We start from the raw sequence: 22,878 nt of genomic DNA on the forward strand, positions 1-22,878 counted from the left end.
GTACCTATAAGAACACATAATACAATATACAACTAAGTGTAGTGAATTTGGGTTGCTTCAAGAACTTAAGTGTGCGTGCATCGAGACTACGAAAGATAGTCAACGATTCAAAGAAAATAAATAATTTATTGCATAGTTAATTGCCAAAAAGTGGATTCCAGGCCAATATTTTGGATGTCTTGTCAGATTAATGGATTGTTGGTCACTTTAATTAATTCAATAGATCATAACCATCTAGGTTTGATTGTAGGAGCAAAACAATAACATTCGGGTTAATGTTAACTTGAATTTTTGGCTTAGGGCCAAGCAATAATAAAATTATGGGAACTTTAACGAAAAGCTCCCGGTATTGTTCACTTTAACGAAAAACCACATTTTAACACTAAAAAGTCAATCTTGGTACTATTCACTTTATCCTTTATTTTGTCCTTATTGTTAAAACTCAAAGTTTTCAAAGCCCTTTTCATTAGTTTTCCTTATAGCTTGATAAGCATTAACCAATAGCGTCCCAAATATTATAGGAGTGGTTATGATGTGGGAGTGTCAAAAATAGGGCATTGGGTTCGAAAAATCACAGCCCAACTCGGTGGGTTGGCTGCCGTGGGTAAGGCAAGGCCCTAAAAGGCTTAATGGGCCTCGGGAAAAGCTGCCAAGGCAGCTTATGTGTGGTTGGAAACCACGGGCCGATTCTAGGAAGGAGCCCAGCAGCCAAACTGCTGGTTTTGAGCCACAAAGAGCGCGGGGAGCACATGCCCAGTATGGGGGCTGGTCTGGTATGGGTGCACGCAAAGCCCAGCCAAAGGCTGGCTTCGTTTGGGCCGGTTCTAGACGAGCCCAAGCATGGGGGCTGGCTTTGGTGATTGTGGGTCAAGACAAATGGTGAGCCCAGCAAGCAAAGCTTGCTGCTGGCGGGCGAGGTCCATGTGGGGAAAGCCCAGCAAGCCTAAGCTTGCTACAGGTATGGTGGGCTGAGGCAGGGCAGAGCCCAGCAAAGTTTTGAGGGCCTGCTGGTGGACTCAGGGCTTTAAGCTTGTTTGGATACCAACTTGGGTTGAGGCCTGATGCTGTGCATGGCGTCAAAACGACGCCGTCCTAGCTGCGGCGTGGTTGCAGGTTAGCCAACTCAGCTTGGCAACATTGTGTGGAGCTGTTGCTTAATCACGAAAAAATCCCAATTTTTCCTTCTTTTTTTTTCTTTCGAATTCTAGGGTTAAAAACCCTACTTGCTTCTAAATTAATTTTGATGCTTTGACTCACAATTCCACATAGCATAATTGCGTATTGCGTGAACAAATATAAATATAAGGGGTTCATGCATCATAGGGAATGTTTTCATGCTTCAAGGTCGTTTCAAATATCTTAATTTATTTTAAAAGAACCTAACAGGCAGAAAATAAGTAAGCATTTGAATTTGTAGAAAATCCTTCTTTGAAAGCTGGAATTGCATCCTCAATGTGTTGTATCACGTTCAACAAAGAAAAATTAAAGGGGTGTGCTATTCACACACCATTTTTTACTTCTCACACACCCTTTGTTAATTTCTACCATTTGATGTTCTTTAATTCAGTCGATCCGACGGCCGCAAATTAAGAGGGTGTGTATGAAGTAAAAAGGGGTGTGTGGATATCACACCCCAAAATTAAATTGAATCAATAGTATGTTGATCTATTCAATAAAATAATAAATTAATCATAAAAAATGACTAAAACGTAATACTCTCCTAATTGAAGAATAAACTCTCTTTAGCATAACGTCGCGAGCGTGCTGAGAACGTGTTGTAGGCCTAATTTACTAAACCAAATAAAAGACAGAGAGAAAGGGGTGCGACGACAATAGAGAGAAAGAGAGAGATGTGTAATTGTAAAGTGTGTGTCATATCCTTGCCCTAATAGGATTAGAACTCTAATAGAATAATATATAGTCTAAGAGATATGGTAGAATCCCATAAGAATATTCCAAACATGATAGAATTTACACAATCACATTCCTAATCTAATAAGACTGCAGCAAAAAACTAATTTATTGATTTTTCAAACGGCCCCTTTGTTTTTTTTTTTCCTGCTCAGTGCAGTCCCCTTCATCAGTTTACCCCTACTTTATGTTGAGATTGTTTAACTCAGAAACTTGCGTAATGCAAACCAATTATTTGATAAGTAATCAATCACCATCTTCATTTTTTCTTTCTTTTACCAATGAGAAATGAAATCCCAAAATAACAACGAAAGCTACACGTCATATGCCACACAACACGTTCCATGTCTCCCATCAAAATGTTTTAGGTTGTTACCAACACATTCCAGCGACGTAGGAATCATAAAAGGTAAACATAACATAGACAAAGCATTAAGGTATGGGGCTGCTTATATCCTCACGCCGATCCAATCGTCCAAGTAGACTGAATCCAAATCGGCATATGCCTAACATGAAACAACCGTAAGCATATGCCAACCACAACTTTATGAAGAATTACAGGAAGGCGTCCTTCTCGAGCAACTTTAGTACGTCATTTTGGTTGTTCAACTTGGCAACATCGATTGGGGTTTTGCCGTCCATGTTCTGGAGAGTGCTGCAGATTCCGGAAACAAAAGAGTATGAGTAAACCTATGAGTGGAGCAATATCTAATTTCATATAGAGGACTTAAAATTTTAACAAATGGCTTACACAGCTGCGCCATTCTCGAGTAGAAGTGCCACGCATTCCTTCCTGCCATAACCGGCTGCATAATGAAGTGCGGTGTTTTTGTTCTTATCAAGAGCATCGACTCTTGCTCCAGCCTCAAGAAGAGCTTGAGCACACTTCACCTGAAATGAAATGAGACTCATCTAAATACCTCCATATATCAAAGTATAAAACCATTAACAGAACTCTATCCCCCACCCCTTTTTCTTCATGATCATTTAGTTTCAGCAGTGGCTTGTGATCATATCAGAACTGCATGATTTCCGCATATGTGCGAAAGGTCCATCACCTGATGATAACAAGTATTGGCTTGCAGAAACAAGTAAAAAGAGAGGGACTCGGAAAGATATCATACCTCACCATATCCACATGCAAAATGTAATGCTGTCCTCCCTTCTGAATCTTCCTCATCCTTGTCAGCACCAGATGCTAAGGCAGCTTTCAAACCCTAATTGACAGATTGAAAATTTTAAACACTTGTACATCTGCTAAGTTGAACCAAACACGTCAGGTGTATACAAATCAAAGTTCAACATGGAGGTATATTTCCTGATATCAAATGCTAAGTTACCAGAAATCATGCAAGCAAACTAATAGAACTAATTAACATGAAGAGCTTGGGTGTGAAAACCATGAGTTTGAAAGCAGAAATAAGTTCAAATAGAAGACATTTTCAAATACCATAATCATGCCTCAATTGCAGAATTTCTTATTGGCGATATCTTATTAACAGTTAAGAGCAGACAATGGTGTGCTCTACCTCCACGTCACCAACACTAGCAGTGTGATGAACAATTGATTCATCCTCATTTCCGGCATCTTCTGCTTCTTCTGGTGCTTCAGTAGAAGTAGCTGCATCCCCAACTGCAAGACCCATTGCTTCTCCCAACTTCTGCAAAACATCTTTATCATTCCAGTATCTGCAAAGCAGAATTTCCTTCTTTAGCACACCAAAAATTTGTACTCAATCAAGTCCAATTCCACTACTATGTCTCAAGAAAGAAAACGTTATAGCTCAAGCATTAGTTCCCAGCTCCCATAACAAATCTAGGATTACTAACCTCATCATGGCAGCTGGACCACCAGTTTCTATTTCTTCCAAAATAGGTTTCAAAGAAGGATCTTCTTTGATACGTGACATGCGTTCCTCAAGCTGATCTTTGTTCGAGGGATTGGCGAAACTCTCAAGCATGGTATTCATAGATGGATCCTGAGTAGAAAAATTAATAAGCTTGAAATTCAATCAACCAAACGACTTGCACAACACTGAGAATAAATAAAAAATAATCACGAAAGGAGAAAGACCACATTACCTGCATCAATGCACTACCAAGGCGCTCAGCCATGGTCATGAACTGAGGATTCTGCATAACCTGTTGCATGGTGGAATAGTACTGTTGACTATCAAACTGAGGGACACCTTCATCAACTGACACACCTTGAAAAGTTTTCTGAAGTTGGTCTGCCATCTGGTTGAATGAAGGATCCTTTGCTATCTGTTCAGCTAATTCCTTAATGCTAGGATCCTGGTGCATATGGCATATAAGACACTTTGAGCAAGAACCAGACTGATTGAACTTTTTAAACGTTTTAAAGTTTTACTAGTACTTGAGTTTTGGATTGGTAGCAGTCACCCATTTCGCATCAAGGCATAATACCCCCAAATTACTATAGAGAATTCAATACGTTGTGAAATGGATGGCATAGTGCACATTGCTCCCTGACATTCAGTGTAAAAAGGCATATGTGCAGCGACAGAGGTCTCAGAGTTGGATAAATTATATACTTTTCAATTATTAATTTAATCGAAATTATTCTTCTCCCATGCTCAGTCATTCAAATGTTTTCAAACTCAAAACGCTATAAAAGCAATAACATACATTCAGCAAGCCAGTCATGGCTGAGAAATCAAAAGGATTGGGAGGAAAGCCAGCCTCTGGAATTTGGAAAGGGGTAGCCCCTGGTTGTCCTGACAGTGAGTCTCCAGACGATGCCTCAGGCTTGGGAGTTTTGTTCTCTGTTGTTTCAGGTTTGGAACTTTTGTTCTCTGTTGAAACTGGCTTTTCGCCTGAAAAAGATATGATGAACGCGAGAGTGGCATACTCTTAGTCTCTTAAAATTAAATTCCAAAAGACATTGGCGGCTTTTGCATCCAGTTTCAATGAAAAAATCAATTAACAAAAGGATATAGAAAATAGTTATCAGACTAGCCAATTATCAAGCTTCACTACAATTATATAAAAAAGTATATAAAACTAACCCAATTTACTTGGACTGCTTTATCATGGTCTAAAAAACCAACCCAAATTACATATTCCTGCAGATTATCTAAAACACAAACAAAACCCTCACTTCTCACTACATGGTTTAAGATACATGAACCCAAACAAACCGCTTCACCGTTCACATATACCCTCGGTGCTATAAATCCGAATAAAAAACGAATAAATAAAACTGGCTGCTAACCAAAGCACCCTTTGATCAAATTAAGAAATACAAATAAAATTAAACACCAAAATCTGCAAGAATTTTCAGCAAAACAAAGAATACTTCTCTCTTTTAACCCCCTAAACCCACTCCTACTCCCACTCTTACATCCTATCCCTATCCGTATGTATATATAAATATATACATAAATTATAGTTCTACATCAATCAAACTCCAGAGACTGATAGAAATTCAGACACGCTGGAATTGCTAATCAAATCAACACACACAAAAAAATATATATATTAAAATAAACAATTAACAGTACGAGAAACAACACCAAGCATACCAGCAGCAGGCACATCCTTCTGCGCGGAAGCCATAGAAGCACCTGAATCGACGATGAAGAAACAGAGCGATCAATCTCCAATCACCAAACAACGATTCAAACCCAAAACTGCGTAATTTATCAAGAAATTCACACAATCGATTCGAAAAGTGCGAAAATGCTCGAACCTGATCTTCGGGTGGCGATGCGGTGGGGATTGAAGTGGGGAAGGAGAGTGAAGCAGGAGGTCCTTCGCAGCACGCAAAGAAGCGAATGCTTCAGAGACCTGACGAAGGGAGAGAGAGAGAGAAAGAAGCTTTGGCTCTGGCGGATTCAGAACCCTATAAGCTCTATTGACTTAGCAGCTCACCACCGATTTCTGTACTCTACACGACTCAGTGGGCCATCTCAATCCTCATCCCTTTCCCAATTCCCGAATGATTGGCTCTTTCTTTGCTATTATCACCAAATTACTCTTTTGCCTTTTGGGCTTTACATGCATTTGGCCGACTCAAGCCTGGTTTTGGCCGACTTAAGTCTGGTTTGGTACTGAGTTGATTCTGAAAAAAACTGGTATAAAAAAAAACTGGAAACCTTTTTTGTGTTTGGTAAACATTCAGCTTCAGCTTTTTTTCACAGTTTTGGATGAAAAAAAAGCCAAAAACAATAAGCTGCAAAACCAAGCTTTGAAAAACCGGTTTTTTTTTCACATCTGTTTTACATAAAAGTTTATCAAACACTATAATACTGTTTTTTTTTTCAAAAGAATTTTTACAAAAAAGTTTATCAAACACTCTACAGCTTTATTTAACAGTCGTTTATTCTCACATCATAGCAGAAACAGCTTTTTTTCAAAGCACAGCAATACCAAATCAGCCCTCAATTAGCCCAATTCTCTCTCTCTGTTGAGAGTCAGAACTCGTCTGAAAACTTTTTTAAAATGATTGAAAATACTTTTGGTGAAAACGTTTTTTTTTAACAAATCTTAATAAAAATACAAATGAATCTTGAAATATCACTTAAATGCCTAAAGGCCTAATACTGGTGCTTATTGTAGGAAGCACTTACAGTATTTTTAGAACCAAAAAACATTTTCGCTAAAAATGCTTTCAGTAATTTTAAAAGTATTTCCAAACAAGCCCTAAGTCTTGAATTCAAATCTCGTACACGATAGTTTATGAATAGATGTTGCAGGTTTCGCATTGCAACATGTGAGAGGCTAGACAAATGATTGTATAATGTATTGCATGTTGACCAATATTTCACATTTCGATCTACATGGTGAAATGGTCTGAATTCAAATCTCAATTACAAACTTCATTTACGAAAAAAAAATGTGTAGAAATTTGCACTATAAGATGTGAGAGGATGGGCGATTGATTGTGCATTGCATATCGACCAACATCTCACATTCTGCAATTGCAAGAGTTATGCAATCAAGGAAACGATAAGAAAATCGTAAAACCTACGTTGAAGTTTTCTTGTTCACTAGAAAAAGTATAAATCTTTCTTGCAAGCAGGTTGCAAAAGTGACATACTTTGCAACGAAAGGGAAGAAAGGTATCTCTAGTAAGCGAATTCCTACCAAATATTTCGTATGGAAGTAAGGATTGTTTTATGCCATTAATGAAAATTTTTTGTATCACAAGAAGCAAGTTCTTGTCTTACTAAATTTGGTTACATCATAGAAATATTACTAAATTAGATGGAAAAAATATAATGTCATGGGCTTATCTAATTGGGCACAAAGTCAATACTTTACAGCTGCTAATTGGACTCCTATGACTAATTCAAACAGAAAGTGTACAAAGTGAACTAATGGAAAAAAAGAAAAAGGGCAACTTGTTATCAACACTAGGGATAAAATTACTTCATTGTCCTTAAACGTTTGCAATGTGACCAAAATAGATAGAAAATTTCTAAAATTTAACAGCAGAGGCTTATCTAATTGTATTTATAGTAGAATATCACTTATAATAAAGGAAAAATACAATTTTGTATTTTATCCGTACATGTGTTAGTTAAAAACATTGATAAAATTACCCCTAAAAAGTGCCCCGACCTGATTTAGGGTACATATCAAAAGTTAAAATTATGGGTGCAAATAAAGATTTAAAAAAAATAAAGGGTACAAATTGAAGTTAAAACATAGGCACAAAATGAAATTAAATACATGGGTGAAAATTTAAACAAAAAAGAAAATTGATACGAATTAAACAATGGTTGCAAAAATAAAAAATTGGTACAAATTAAAAATAGAAATATATGATACAAAAATTTAGTTGTAAATATAAATATACAAAACGTAACATCTTGAGGATGGTTATAAAATTTAAATATGCTAACACGTATACTGAAATTACCATCTAGATAGAAATTAAAGGATCTTTATCAAAAATTGAAAAAAAAAAGAAAAATATTTCAATTAATAAAAAAATATATATATATAGAAACCTAATTTTTATAAAAGTGAAGGCAGGCCAGGATAGTACCCAAAGTCCGGCCCACATCATATTGTTTGGAGTCCAAGAACTTTGTCATGTCAGAGAGTCTGCCAGTTTGATATCCCAATTCCCAAGCCGGCAAAATCCTTTGAGCAGACAAGAAGAGAATTACGAGCATCCCAAAGAAAACACAAGCTTTCCACTCTGATAATATTGCCAGCAATTTATTTCAATGAATCGGAGGATATTGAGTCTGAATCCGATCTTGGGTGAGTGAAGGATGTCCCAAGCTCAAGTCTCCTACAGGTGAATTTCCCAAATTCCGTTTCTTGTTCTGAATCTGAATCAACTGCCATTTAATTTCTTCACCCAATTTCATTACTTTCACATTGGTTCATGTTAAATTGTCAATTTTCTCACTGAATGAACCATTTATTTATTCATTTGTGAGTGCTTGAAATCATCTGGGTTGATTGATGAACATTGAATGTTTGACCTTCATCACTCCAATCTCATTGGGTCAATTGGGTTAAACCAAAAAAAAAAAAAATCTCATTGGGTCAATTGGGTTGGATGATTGCTTAAATGTGCATGTTTTGCTAATCTTTAATTAGTTTTCTGGTTCCTGAAATTGAAATGTACAATGCCTGGTTGTTATGCTGAAATTTGTTGGTTTTATTTTTTGAATCTGTTATAGTTGTGGTTCTTGTGGATACCCTTTGAACTTGTCGTCTTCAAATCGATTGACTGCTGAGTCTGGCATAGGCTCCAACTATAGAAAGTCCATCAAGAAAGGTCTTATTTCATTCCTTACAGTTGATCTTAGTCGGTTCACACAGGTTGATGAGGTAAACTGTTTTCCAGTCTCTTGGGGTCGTTATCGTTCAAAGACTAAACTTCTCTGCCGTAAATGTGGGGTTCATATCGGTTATGGATATGGAGACTCTTCTGTTCTTTGTGGTTTTGACTCTCCCAACTCATCATCTACTTCATCTTATAGAAAGTTCAATATAAAAATACGAGCTCTACAACCTTCGGAACAGTGCTAACATGAAACCTACTTGTAGCTCTAGTAGTAATTCTCTTACCACCATCATGGACTTACCTGATGATTGTCTCGTCTTTATTTTCCAATGCCTTGTTTCTGGCTCTGACCGTGAATCCTTTGGCTTGACTTGTCATCGATGTCTTCGTGTTCAAAATCTTAGTCGTCGATCCTTACAGTTTCAATATTCATTCAAACAACTTGACATTTCTTCATTATCACATTCAAATACCAATGTTACCATTAGAACCTTTCATCTTCACAAGCTTCTTACTCGCTTTCAGCATTTACACTTGTTGTCCCTATCTGGGTGCACAGAGCTACCAGATTCAGGCTTGTCCCACTTGGTAAATTATGGTTCACATTTGCACACCCTTAATCTGGAGTGTTGTGTTGTTTAGGTATTACTGATCATGGGTTGTATATGGCAGCTACTGGTTGCCCCTCGTTGCAAGTTATCAGCCTTTACCGTTGCCAAATTACTGATTTTGGGTTAGGAAATTTGGATAAGTCTTGCTCAGTTTTAAAGGATGTGAATCTATTGTACTGCTATTTTATTTCTGACTGTGGGCTAAAAGCTCTTTCACAAGGTTGTCGTCAACTTCAAGCGGTTAAGATATCACATTGCAAGGGCATAACTGGTGTTGGCTTTAAAGGTTCCTCATCAGCTTTAGCTTATGTAGAAGCCGAATCATGTAAGCTTGAGCCACTAAATTGTAGAAATGGCTTGGCAGCGATTGGGAGAGGATTTGCCTTCCGCCTTAAAATTCTTAACCTTCGGCTTTGTAGAACTTTTGGTGACGTGTCGATTGTAGCAATTGCAGAAGGTTGTCCACTACTCCATTGTGTCATGAGGTCAAAATTGTGGGATGGTCTTCTATCGGGATGAGTTGTCACAAGTTGGAGAAGCTTCATGTCAACCGGTGTCGGAATCTATGTGATCAGGGTTTAGTGGCTTTGCGGAATGGTTGCAAACAACTCTCCGTTTTGTACATGAACGGTTGTCCTAAGATTACTTCAACAGCAATGGAGTTGTTCAATGTTATAGGAGTGAGGTTACCATTAAGAATGAAGAGAAGTGTATAGGTCCCATCTGGGAGTTGAGATGATAGTTGATGAAAAATAATTTGACTTATTTGATATGAAATTTTCTATTATTTTCTGAAGATTTAACTTGCTTCAACATGTGTACTTTTAGCTGGGGAAAGACTTGTGAATTTCTAATTGATAATTTGTGAAATTAATTTTACAATATGGTGTTTGGTGCACTGATAAGTATGTGATCGTTTTGATTTAATGAATTTCATTACTAGTAAAATCAATTATTGTGCTAGCTCGCCATCGCAACCTGTTGTCTTTTTGCACCTAATTTTGGATTTGCTTTCCATAAATTTAGATTAGAATTGTATAGAATATCGCTTCGTCAGACAAAAAAAAGGGGTACAATTGACAGAAAAATAAGTCATGTAAAATGTAAATATTCTTAATTCAAATAAATCTAAACTTATTATCAGCAAAAAAGTACATTGAACTTGAAAAAATTATTTTCTCAATAACATCTGTTTCAACTTCTGCCGATCATGCTGCTGCTCAAACTCCTGAAGTTTTTATTGCTGAATCTGTGTGCGGACTTTGGAGGACTTTCATGACATAGGTGCACCACTACCAGGGCATCCCGTGAAATGATGCTATGTCTTGCGGACAAAAAACATGTGTGCATCAATCCAAATCAATCTTTTGAGATATTGTTCGAGAAAACAAGTCTTTTCAGACGTTCAATCTCATTTCTGCTATGATAATTCAAGGCTGTCATTAAACAAAAGAAAATTAAAAATATATTTAGTCTGACCATAGTACATGATGTCTTAGCTGTCAAACTAAATGCATTGTTCATCATGAATTAACGCTTTTTAATAGTAAACGGTTTTCACTCTTACAATCGAGGTTCTGTGTTGGATTCACCCCTCCCTCAATAATATCGCTTACATATATGTGTGTGTGTGTGTATAAATGCTCTTTATGTTGTGTGCATTTTAATGTAACAAAGTTCATAGAAGAAAACTAAAGAACAGTGCTTACCGTCTTGTAATTCAATGTCTTCCAAAATATGGTGTAGACATTCTTTCAATCTATTGTTTTCTGCAGTTATGTAAAGGGTGTCTACCTGCTCATAAAGAAAAAAGATAACAGAAAATTTGTCACTGTACATAATTGCAACGGGGCTTATTGCTCGGGCAGATAAGAGCGTTTGCTCCTGCACCCGAAGTCTAGAGTTTGATTCCCAATCCGCTAATATTGCCTGTACAAAAAAAATATTTGAGTGTGCTAAAATCATGTTGGATTTACCTGCCATTGTTCCAACTGAGCAGTCAGAGCAGCTAATTCAAACTGCAACCTTTGTATGTTGCATTCAAGCGTCTGAATGTACATCTTCTTCCTCTCCTTTGCCCTCATAGCCGACCTCCGGTTAGTCATAATCCTGCGAAATTTAAAAAATAAATTAGCGTAAGCATGTCACCGACGTTGGTTTATAAGTATTTTAGCTTAACGAGTATTAAAAATCATCGAAACTCAAACCTTTTCGCGAGCTTTGGATCGCGCTGAGCGACTTCTTCAAGAACTGCAGCAGGCCTTTTTTTGGTGCTAGGGATTGAGATGACGGTGTCATCTTTGGATGAAGTTGAGCTTGAACCATACATTGTGCTAATGCTACAACTTCTCAAGCAATGAGAAAAATATGACTCAACTAGTAAAGTTCTAGTCGCAACGATTATATAAATATACTGCCATGGGATTGTGGGTAGGTTAATATTATGGGATTTATTTCCATAAATAATAGGATGGTAAAAATGGCAGAGACGTTGAATAAACTTAAAGGCTAGGAATTGGATTTCTGTGTGTTTTACTAGGTGGATTTCCAAGAATGTGCTTACTAAACAAGGAATTATGTTCATATTTGTTTCCGAGTTTTTAATCTGCGAATTAAACGGGCCCGAAACGGAAGAAATTAGGTCAATGTGCCATACAGATGTCCTAGGTTTGATTCATTCCCCCAACATCGCTTGTATAGAAACATAAAAACTGATGAATATCATTTCCTCTTGCACCCGATGTCATACGTTTGATTCATTCCCCCAATATCTGGCTTGCTGAATTATTATTATTTTTTAAATGTTGGGGACACCATAATTTTCGTACAAAATGATGTGGCCTAATGATTTGTTAATTTCCCAACATATTAGGGTTACCGTATGATATGACAAATGATTTGGATATGTCTTGTTGATCAATGACTTGGTCTCATCAAATATTAGTTGTATACATTATCCTTGTTTATGTCTCTTGGATATTGGCCGTATATAACTCTCTTATTATATCATATAATATCACAATATTGTATAAAGATTGTAGTCTCCCTAAGTCGGTTGTTATTAATCACTGTAATGAAAAGAAAATAATGAGAATCCGGCAAGTATATGACAAGTTGGTGCACCCATTGTCAAGAAAGATTCGTCGGAAAGAAGTGAAATCTTGCCAATCAACGTCCAAATTTTTCCCTAAGGTCTTTCCCGACGGAGTTTTCATGGCGAATTTATCATCGAAATTTTTTTCTTGGAAAAACCCTTCTCTGAAAATATGCAAAGATTTTTCAGTAAATAAAACTTCCCAACCTTTTACACTATGTTTGGATGGAGAATTTCTAAATTATCACAGAATTTTAAATGACGGGAATTACAATTGACAGTAATTAAATTCCCGTTAAATGAATTTCATCGTTTGGATGTTGGATACATAGAAATTACAAAATGACGGGAATTCCAAATTTCATTGTTTGGATATTCTCTAGAATTTGTATTAAATAGAGGAATACAAATTTGAAACAAAAGTTAAAATGGTTATAAATCTATCACTCCCTCATACGAAATACACCAATCACCGTATCAGATTATTCGATTGCAGAAAAAAATTAGAAAAGGATACATATATGTGGAGATGGCCATTTGAAACATAATATGTTGCGAGCATTATCAAAAGGAAACAGAACTACAGACGCAAAGGACTCCCGAGCTGATTCCATATAAATCTATCACTCCCTCAAACAACTCCCGAGCTGATTCCATATATCCCTAACCTTGGTATAAGCAACTATCAAAGGGGAAAGGAAACAGGTTACTGCTATGTTCAATATTATTTGTACTATTACTTTCACCAACCTAATAAACAACACCAAGGTTGATAATGCAGCACAAATGCTATTAAGCATCTCACTTCCAAATTCTTTTTAATCCTATACCTAACACAAAGACCACCAAATTTTCTTCCACATCTTTTGAACCAGAAAGCAGAAAGCAGATGACTACAAATCAGAAAGCAGATGTCAAAACCAACAACCAGAAAGCAGAGTTGACCAACAACCAGAGTATTAGCATTCACAACACAATCTAATGAAAGTATTTATGTAAACATCCTTGCTAAAGAATCAATCACAGCTATCAAGCATATCACTAGCATATCAAGAATCAGAGTATTAGCATTCACTAAGACAATATAATCAAAGTAAATGTTCCAACAATTAATAGCTGCAATAATGTGATGAGTCTGCAATAATATGATAAAGTTGATTGAAGTAGAAAAATCCCAATAAAGCACACGTGCAAATGTCAATGAACTTTCCTGACATGTAGTGCTTTTATTCTAACTAAAATCTTACAGAAAAACACTAAAATGGGAAATATAATGAAAATAATCCTATGAGCCTCGTGAAGTAAACAATAATACCATATTCTTTTTCTTCTCAACTGGGAGTGTCTTCAACATGAGAAATTGCTTGTCATTTTCGATCAACCAAGCACATGCTTTGATTTGTTCTTCTTCACTGAGATCTGGTATTGCATTTACTTCATCATATACCTCTGTTGGATCAAGCTTCTTTGTGTCTGCACAAATATAGTCTTGAAAGGATGAAGCCATCTTAGCAAGTGAATCTGCAATCATATCTTTAGGGGTGGTTAGTTTTTTCTTTGTATGAGGCACATCAACAAAATTTGTTGGCTTTCTCTTGCTTTGAGTCTTCTGACCATTGGCTGAAGTAGGTGAAATATCATTAATAATTTCAATATCTTCTAAACCTTGCGTATCACCATCCAAATCAATATGATTAGTTTCAATATGCGGAGGAGTCATAATCTCAAAAGCTTCCACACCTGTTTCAGCACCCTCACCTGTGGCTCTATCTTTACCACACAAATCCACTATATCATCCCAATTTGGAATGACCTTCCAACGAAAACTTTTAGCACCACTATGTGACTACCAATCAAAACATAAAAATCAAAAAGCAAACTGTAAGTATAAGAAGAGTTAAAAGAATATCACACACAGAATAGAAAAATAATGAATTTATCATACCTTCACGTAATCTTGCCAGGCATGATCTTCATCTACACTTATCATCTTTTTGGTTGCATCCCAATTAAATCCACTTTGACTTAGTATATCACTCACTACTGCATAGAACTTTTTCCAAGACTTCACACGGTTTCGAATGTTATCGGCAGTTACATGAATATCAAATTGAGTAGATAATATAGATGCAGCAGAATTATAAGCAGCTGTCTTCCAACCACCATCTCCTTTGTTACCCAATCTTCGTTCTTCGCGAAGTATGTCAGCCAAAACACGTTCCATATCTACATTCCATCTAAAATAATTATTCTCATCTCCTTCATTTTCAATTTCTTGGTTCTCTTTCTTTCTCCTTGGTTTTTGTTTGCATACTGGTTTTCTGTCAGATCCTTCCATTTCTCCTAACATTAAACAAATATTCATTGAAATTTTAAGTCATTCGTAAACACATGCATATCAAGAATCAGAGTATCTACCAAGGAGATCACAAATATCAAGTCATTCTCTAAATCTCAACACATTTAAGAAAAAAAATGTACATGCTTCAAGCTGTCTTTGTACATGTTCAAAACTAAACTAATACTAACAGAAAAGAAAAATAAGATGACCATTTAAACAACACCAAGCTTGATACTAAAATCTGAAAACCAGGGCATTCCATAAAATTTAAAAGCTAATGCATTTCGTAGCAATAATGTCATTGACAAAATTATTAACTGAGACATTAAAGATAACATGCTAAGAAAAAACAACTAATTTTCGATTAAGAAGTATTTGCAGCTCTCTGAGCTTGGTAATCATGGAACATCTGCAATGCCAATGTATCACGAAACGCTGTCCATTCGGCAGTAGCTTGAACAGATGTAATCCCATCAGAGTTATTTTCATTGTCCTCTCTTGTTGAACGATTTAACAACTCTGAGTCCACAGATGCTAAAAATTGTAAATCTTGAGCTTCTAAAACTGGATCAGCTGCTTGCTCAGTTCTAATAAAATTATGCAAGATACAACATGCATTTATAATCCTAACTTGCGTTTTAATATCAAAAAAGGATGGTGTGCGTAATATGCTCCATCGTTTTTTTAACAATCCAAATGCCCTCTCAATAACATTCCTTGCCCTTGAATGACGCAAATTATATAATTCTTTGTAGTTTTCAGGTCGACGGTTTCCAACCCACTCTTTCAAGTGATATCTAGTTCCACGGTAAGGTGCTAAAAACCCCGGTCCATTAGTATAGCCAGCGTCCACAAGATAATACTTATCTACAATAAAAATTTAGAGAACAAATTTAGATACATTTTAAAGTTTTGTTTATCTAACATAGAACTAATTGGTATCACACATTACCATTTGGAACATGAAACCGGTTACTCCTATGTAAAGCATCACGCAAAACACGCGCATCAGATGCAGAGCCTTCCCATCCAGGTAACACATAAAAAAATCTTAAATCTGGACCACAAACTCCTAACATATTAGTGGATATATCACCCTTTCTATCTCTATATCTTGGTCTTTCCTCAGCCGTTATTGTTACTGGAATGAGAGTTCCATCAAGTGCTCCAAGACAATTCTAAATAAAAATGTCATACAACGAAAAAAAGATTAAAGTCTAAAAAGATAGTGAAGTTATCACACAAATACATAATTTTTTTGGTTTAAGTGCTAATTGATTACCTCAAACCACCGCCACTTTTCTCTTTCAGAATTACCAATAACGCATGGTTGATATTTCACATATGCTTGACTTATTTTCATCATTGCATGCAACACATTGTGAAATTGCCGACTAATTGTTTCCTTGGAACGATAATAGTGTAAACCGACAACTCTAAACTTCAAGTTGTGGGCAAGTATATGCAAAAAAATTGCAACAGATTCTTCAATGGACACATGTCTAGTGCGAACTAATCCACCAATCCCTTGTAAAATCTCACATAACCGTTTAAATGCACTCTTGCTAACTCGTAATTGTTCAATGCAAGTTGAATCTTTTCCATTAAACAATCGGCCGAGGAAAGATTGTCTTTCTTGATCCCAATCATTTGAAGGTTCTTTAAGAAGAACACTTTTACTATACCAATGCATGACAATGACAATAACATATATAATCGTACCGACAATAATTTTCCTCTTTTTCCTATTTTCCTCTTCATTTATAGCACGCTTTCGCTTTAACCTCGTTAGCATGTCTACAACATCAGTATGTTCCATACCTGTTTGAATATATGAACAAAGAATTCTCACTAGTGAACATTGCTGGAAATGATATAGTGCAGGGAAACAAGAAACTCATACTTGGTAATTTTCCCTTAGCTTTTGAGCTTAACATATCTACTGGAGTAACTGGTTATGTGCTAAATCTAATTTGTTATCAAATACTAAAGTTTGTTTTCATCTTTTTTTTTCAGCGTTCCTATGGTAGTTGATGAGGTTTAATATGCTTCAACTTTTGAGAAATCTACGATCTCACTCCCAAGGAAAGGAGATGACGGATGCTGATATTTTAAAGTGGGCTAACAACAAAGTCAGAAGCACAGGCAGAACTTCTCAAATGGAGAGTTTTAAGGTTCAAACGGAATAAACCTGTTTTCGTTTTAAATGTAGGTTCGGTCATAATTCAACTAATTAACAAGACGAATATAATCTGATTCTTGACTTGAGTTGTTTCCCAGATAAGGTTAGACCCAATACACAATTCAATTGGAAAAAAAAAATTAATAAACACCCAAACATATGAGTATCACCAAAATTCACAACTGTGAAGCAAGTCCCTGCATCCATGACAATATCCCACATATTCGCAGACGAAGCAACGCAACTAATATTTATACCCAATTAATAAACACCCAAGCATATGAGTATCACCAGAACTCATTAAACATAATACACTTGATGATTTGAACCTACACGCAGAGATAGAGTATACTATAATAATTTGAACCGTAATAATTCAAGAAAGAAGAGAGAAGAGAGAAGAGGCTGACCTAGAATGAAGGAAGAAGATGAAGCACGAGCGTCCCTTCTAAGATTGGTGAGTTATAACAGAGTGAAGCCCTTTTTATTGTAAACTTTGGCGCCAATCATCCCAGTTTGGCGCCCTAATCATGAAATTTGCCGCCTGCAAGATTTCCATCCAATGGATTTGGGATTCTCTCCGTTGTTGGAATTGTGAAATTCCACCTATTTTGATGGAAATTAAACTCGGGATTGTTCAGCCCCGATTTCCCCCTTTTTTTCCCATGGAATTTGCCGTTTCTCTCGCAGCAGGGTTGCCAAACGTGGGAAAACTGCTTTCCCATCCTAATTCCCTAGTTTAGTGTTATTCCAAATTGATCTCAATCTTTTTAAACATTCCAAACAAGTACTCAACCTATTAAAAATGTCACATCTGTTAAGCCCCAGTTAATTTTTCAAACATAGATATTACGTTTAAAATCCACCAATTGGGTATATCATGGTCAACATTAATATTAGTTGCCTCCAAGGAAGAAAATATCGGTAATATCGGAAATATCGGTAGTCCGAAAACACGGAAATATCGATGGAAATATCGGGATAATATCGATATCGATAAACATTACATGGAAACCACGGAAATTGTAAGAAAAACTTGGAAATTTTTATTGAAACTTTGCAGGATGTTTATTTAGTCAATTATCTATTAGTTTATCACAAAAAATTGGAAGGAAATGCATTGCATGATGAATTTAACATTATCAAGTTGATTATATAGCGAGCTGACAAACATTGTGAGTGTAGAAAATATGTAGTAATTAATGTAGGAGTGTGGATTTTGGTCATGCCACACAAGTGCTAACATTGATAATTTAGTATAGAATTTGTGATAAATTGGCATCCAATTTAAGATTTTATTAACTTACAAATAAAGATGATTATCATTTAATTGTAATATGTAAACTTAAACACATAAAAAAACCAACAAAACAAAATTGATATTGAATTCGTGATAATTTGATGTCAAACTTAGGACACTGTTTGACTTTGACTTAAAAATACAAAGAACAAAAAATAATCGTTTTGCTAAATAACATAAAACATTTTAGATTTGGAACGCGGTGGAAAAGCCGAAAAGGGAAGAAACGAAAATTCATAATTTACGAAACTTGAAAAAAATAAAATGGGAGGACGAGAATGATAAAGGGAGAAGCAAAGAAATCGAGTCCGGTCGGTTTGTGGGGGCAACAGAAGCTACACTAATCGAGAAAGGAAGGAACAAAGAAACAACCAAAATACCCTATTTCTTTTCTTTGACCCGGAAAAAAGTTCAAAAAAAAAAAAAAAAGCCAATTTTATCTCAGCCAGAAACCCCAAAAAATCATTATTATTTATATATTTTTTGTGTAAAAGGGAAGGTGGTGCTAGTGCCATCCGGTTCTTCTCCCACCCATCCCTCTAAGAAAACCTTCCCCCATATCCTCTCTCTCTCTCTCTCTCTCTCTCTTCTCTTCCTGTCTCTGCAAAACCCATCTTTCAATTTTCCCAATCCAAATCTCTCAAACACCCAATTCTTTCTATGACCATCAGACTCTAAAAAGCCCGATTCTTGGCCATGAAGAGGGGAAGAGGAGCCGCTACGAGACCCGCAGCGCCGCCGGCCAAACCCACCGGATCCAGACCCTGTATTGGAAAAGAGGTCCGGTACCGTTCGGAAAAGACCGTGGGGCTGGTTTGCTGCCGAGATCCGTGACCCGTGGAAGAAGACCCGGGTCTGGCTAGGCACCTTCGGTCCAGATGAGTCCTCGCGCTCGACGGATTCCGGCAGCTCCACTCCCTTTCCACCGTTCAGTAAGCCCTCCTCCGCCTCTTCCAGCTCTGCTCCTTCTTCTTCCTCGTCGGAGCATCCTCCTCGCGAAAATATCGAAAATATCTTGAAAATATCGCGATATTATCGATAATATCGCGATATTTGGACGATAATTAAGTGGATATATGTAAAAATATCGTTATCTAAAAAAAACGATATTATCGGCGAAATATCGCCGATAATATCGATATTTTCATCCATGGTTGCCTCAAAACTTGAATTTCAAACATAGATTATGTAATATGGAACCCAATAAACAACGAGGATTGAATTGAATTGAAAATAGACCCAAATTGAAATTATATTAAGAAGGCAATCTCCTGATAAAGGAGAGGGTTAAGATTTTTGATAAGGTTTCAAGGAGTTTGTTTCCACTCATGTGATTTCCTCATACATCAATTATCGGCTCAAAGCTTCCAGTTTTCTTTGTGGGCGGTGAAGATGGTAGTGGATGCATCATGACAGTTCATACCATTTCAGCAACCTTAATGACATTCTTCTCGATGTTGGCGGCAAGAGTTGTAGGGTGGAGTTATTGGGTTTGTGTTTTGTTTGGAGGTGATGGCATGATCAGGCTGGTGATGACCATTCGTTGGTGGATATTATGCTTTCATGACATTTTATTGATTTTGGAGACAAAATATGCCTGAGTTAATTTAACAGATTTTTAACTAGGGCTTAACGGATGTGACATTTCCAATAGATTAAGTACTTGTTTGGAATGTTTAAAAAAGTTGAGACCAATTTGGAATTACACTAAAAAATTGAGGAGTTTTAGATACTTAATCCTTATTATTTACTCTTTTTGTGTTGTAACACGGTGTTCAAGAATTTTGATCGAATATGTAAAACCAGATTAAACTGTCCTCGATTTGTTAAGGGATTCAACACTTTTTCTCTTCCGGTAAAGGAAGGTGGTTTTCACAGTTTTTGTTCATTTCTAACCATCAGATGAAAAAAAATCAAACAAAAACGACATACAAGATTAAACATGAGTGTGTGAGAAACAAATTACTGTGCAAAAATTTCTGAAGGGCATATGTCATATACATAAATGGTATATCTGTATCACTTCAAATTAAAGAGATGATTAAAAGAAAAACTTTCAAATTAGAATGTCTAATTAGTAATAAACAAAGAGAAAGTGCCCCCCCCCCCCCCCCCACATACACACTTTATTTTCTAAGCCACAATCTTAATTCAAAAATAAAAGCAGTAACAAATAAGATAGCAATAACAACTCCATAGCCAGCACTCCATCCCTTTCCTTTCTCTCCCAAATGGATTCCATAGAAAACATTTGCCACTGCAAAAATGATCAGAATCCTTCCCACACCATGATGGTACCAGTTCCAGTACTTTCGCACCTTCGATTCCTTCTCCGGTCGAATCAAAAGAGCCATGACCTAAAACCGAAACAAACCAAATCAAAAGAAAGCAATGTTTATACAACATCCATATCATTGACATACAAAAAGTTTATACCGCATCATTATGCTAACAAGAGGGTTTAACCACCATTAAAAAAAAAAAAACATCGATATCTTTAGCTACTCTAAAGTGAGACTCGACAAATCACATCAGCATGATAACATGGTATGACCGGAATATATGTAACAAAAGAATGAGAACAAACCTGAAGACAACCAAGCACAAGAATGAAGATACCAAGAGATTTGTGGGTGGAGACATCAGCATTGAGCTTATTTTTTAAGACAAATCCACAAAAAACACCTATTATTCCGAATATAAGCCCAAATGACTGAATGCAAGTATGAAGATAAAACCAAAGTGGATCATATGGTTTCAAGTAACGAGCAACTATTACTCCAATTATCATTAAAATGCCCCATCCTAGCATGTTTAGTACTCCATGGCTCTTCCTCAGTCTTGAATGTGGACTCTCCGTGCTCAATTTACTTTGACCTGTTTCAAAATTGCATCAAAAAAATAAGAAAAAAAAAGACGTTATGTTGTTAGACTATGAATTTAAACTACACATTCAAACAAAAATTAACATGATCCATAATCCAAAATTTGTAGTCTGACAACATAAACATCTTACTTTGCTAGACAACAAGAGAGTTTGTAAATATTTCCCTTTCATACTAAAATTTGTATGAAGTATAAGACAAAGATAGGTAATAGATCAATTCATACGAGATTATTCAACTGGTACATGTTTTATAGGTTCCAAATAAAACAAGAAGCAGATGGGTAGTTGTTTTCAATGTTCAACAAATCAAAATGAAAGCTTAGGTGAGGGTCAACATCACAATTTCCACAATTCCTCAGGTCTTTTACACCAATAAAGAAAGAAAATGACCTCTTAGAGCAAGCTCATTGAAATTCTTCAGGTCTCTAACACTCTTATTAACAGTTTTACGTTTGATTTCTCATTCTCTAATATCGCTCGTAAAAACTAAAAAAAAATTAATAAGTCAACCTTAGTTTGGTTTGAGTTGTACTCACCTGTGATATAATTTATGGAGGTGGAGACCTTGTCACTATGCTCACTCAATCTGTAGTTGGGAGCCACAGGCAGCAACCCATCTGGTCCAACAGAGTATATGAGCCTTGATAGTGGCTGATTGGTCTCCAATTGGAACCCTAGGTACAATCTGTTGGACTGGGATGTAATTAAGGAAAAGTTGGTTCCAACTTGAAGGCTCCCCTTGTTGGGCTCCACAAGGTTAGGTGAGGTCCCCCCCAAGTAATAAGGTTTGATCTCTCCTCCTGTTGGGGACATCCACCCCACAATTGCACTGGAACCCACCATTTGGCCGTTGCTTGAGAACCCAATTGCAATGTATGAATTAGCAGCTGGTGCTGAGAGGACAAAGGTCCACAGGTTTGATGAAGTTTGTGAGTACTGCAAAAATGATGTAGTTTTTCATATAAACCAGCTTTACCATGAATATCATTGGATGTGATTGAGATGACTATATATGCATATGTATAGTGTTTTTCTCTGGATAGGATGTTCGTTTTTTTTCCTTCTAAAAAACTGAAAGGGGTTGAGAAAATTTAAAGGTGATTAAAGTGTCAATAAAAGAAGCATGTATTTTCCCTCGAAATGACGTTTGTTTTACTTAAAACAGACAGGCTGAGAAAATCTCATTTCTACTCAATATAGGTGATCAAAATTCAATAAAACTGAGCATAAGTGAGATTTCCTCAAGACGTCTGTCCTTTAAGAAAAAAGGAACCTCTTGCAAAGAGAATCCCTCATGTATATGTACATGAAAATGAAAAGAAGTGATTGACTTACTCTGAGGATGTAGTTATGCGCATCCCAAACAGCAAGGCAATTGAGAGAAGCTGCATCAAATGGCAAATTGACATTCTGCAAGTTTAGACTCGAGCTGCATGAATCTGTTTGTGAATTCACTCTGGCTGATAAGCCAAAGATGACGATGATGATGGAAGCTATGAATGCCTTCATCTCTCTCTCTCTCTCTCTCTCTCTCTCTCTCTCTCTCTCTCTCTGTGGGAGAAAGCAGGGAAAGTAGTGGGGCGATCAAATGAATATTTGAACAGATGTGTATATACGTGGAACAAGTTGACAAATGATTGAATATTGTAAATTGTAAGGGGAGTTGATTAAAATAATTGAAGCCGTTGTAATTATTTATAATTATTCATTAGGTAAGCTGCTTGACCTAGCCTCCTTGTTCTGATATATAAAAAGACACTACTACTTTCCAACCATGCAC

The 22,878-nt window shown here is 36.4% G+C and overlaps 4 protein-coding genes and 2 pseudogenes across 4 annotated transcripts; 2 read left to right on the forward strand and 4 right to left on the reverse strand.

Moving 5' to 3' along the window:
• Nucleotides 1-2,237: 2,237 nt before the first annotated feature.
• On the reverse strand, nucleotides 2,238-5,844 carry LOC126585462 (ankyrin repeat domain-containing protein 2B-like). The gene is made up of 9 exons (XM_050249909.1): nucleotides 5,624-5,844; nucleotides 5,457-5,498; nucleotides 4,561-4,748; nucleotides 3,994-4,206; nucleotides 3,742-3,890; nucleotides 3,441-3,600; nucleotides 3,036-3,128; nucleotides 2,663-2,802; nucleotides 2,238-2,566 (listed from the first exon to the last, which is right to left on the reverse strand). The coding sequence occupies exons 2-9, from the start codon at nucleotides 5,488-5,490 to the stop codon at nucleotides 2,467-2,469; spliced, it is 1,077 nt and encodes a 358-aa protein (XP_050105866.1). The 5' UTR covers nucleotides 5,491-5,498; nucleotides 5,624-5,844; the 3' UTR covers nucleotides 2,238-2,466.
• Nucleotides 5,845-7,936: 2,092 nt separating this feature from the next.
• Nucleotides 7,937-10,176, forward strand: LOC126585460 (F-box/LRR-repeat protein 12-like; annotated as a pseudogene).
• Nucleotides 10,177-10,382: 206 nt separating this feature from the next.
• On the reverse strand, nucleotides 10,383-11,832 carry LOC126585465 (transcription factor RF2a-like). Its single transcript, XM_050249913.1, has 4 exons — nucleotides 11,502-11,832; nucleotides 11,271-11,403; nucleotides 11,004-11,088; nucleotides 10,383-10,730 (listed from the first exon to the last, which is right to left on the reverse strand). The coding sequence occupies exons 1-4, from the start codon at nucleotides 11,621-11,623 to the stop codon at nucleotides 10,654-10,656; spliced, it is 417 nt and encodes a 138-aa protein (XP_050105870.1). The 5' UTR covers nucleotides 11,624-11,832; the 3' UTR covers nucleotides 10,383-10,653.
• Nucleotides 11,833-13,509: 1,677 nt separating this feature from the next.
• On the reverse strand, nucleotides 13,510-14,378 carry LOC126585467 (uncharacterized). The gene is made up of 2 exons (XM_050249917.1): nucleotides 14,334-14,378; nucleotides 13,510-14,234 (listed from the first exon to the last, which is right to left on the reverse strand). The coding sequence occupies exons 1-2, from the start codon at nucleotides 14,376-14,378 to the stop codon at nucleotides 13,674-13,676; spliced, it is 606 nt and encodes a 201-aa protein (XP_050105874.1). The 3' UTR covers nucleotides 13,510-13,673.
• Nucleotides 14,379-18,747: 4,369 nt separating this feature from the next.
• On the forward strand, nucleotides 18,748-19,362 carry LOC126585468 (ethylene-responsive transcription factor 3-like; annotated as a pseudogene).
• An 825-nt stretch (nucleotides 19,363-20,187) lies between these two features.
• LOC126585461 (cytochrome b561 and DOMON domain-containing protein At3g07570-like) lies at nucleotides 20,188-22,702 on the reverse strand. Its single transcript, XM_050249908.1, has 4 exons — nucleotides 22,434-22,702; nucleotides 21,635-22,034; nucleotides 20,799-21,088; nucleotides 20,188-20,568 (listed from the first exon to the last, which is right to left on the reverse strand). The coding sequence occupies exons 1-4, from the start codon at nucleotides 22,605-22,607 to the stop codon at nucleotides 20,338-20,340; spliced, it is 1,095 nt and encodes a 364-aa protein (XP_050105865.1). The 5' UTR covers nucleotides 22,608-22,702; the 3' UTR covers nucleotides 20,188-20,337.
• Nucleotides 22,703-22,878: the final 176 nt, after the last annotated feature.

This window comes from Malus sylvestris, chromosome 10, assembly GCF_916048215.2.
Source record: "Malus sylvestris chromosome 10, drMalSylv7.2, whole genome shotgun sequence".
Classification (NCBI taxonomy): Eukaryota; Viridiplantae; Streptophyta; class Magnoliopsida; order Rosales; family Rosaceae; genus Malus; species Malus sylvestris.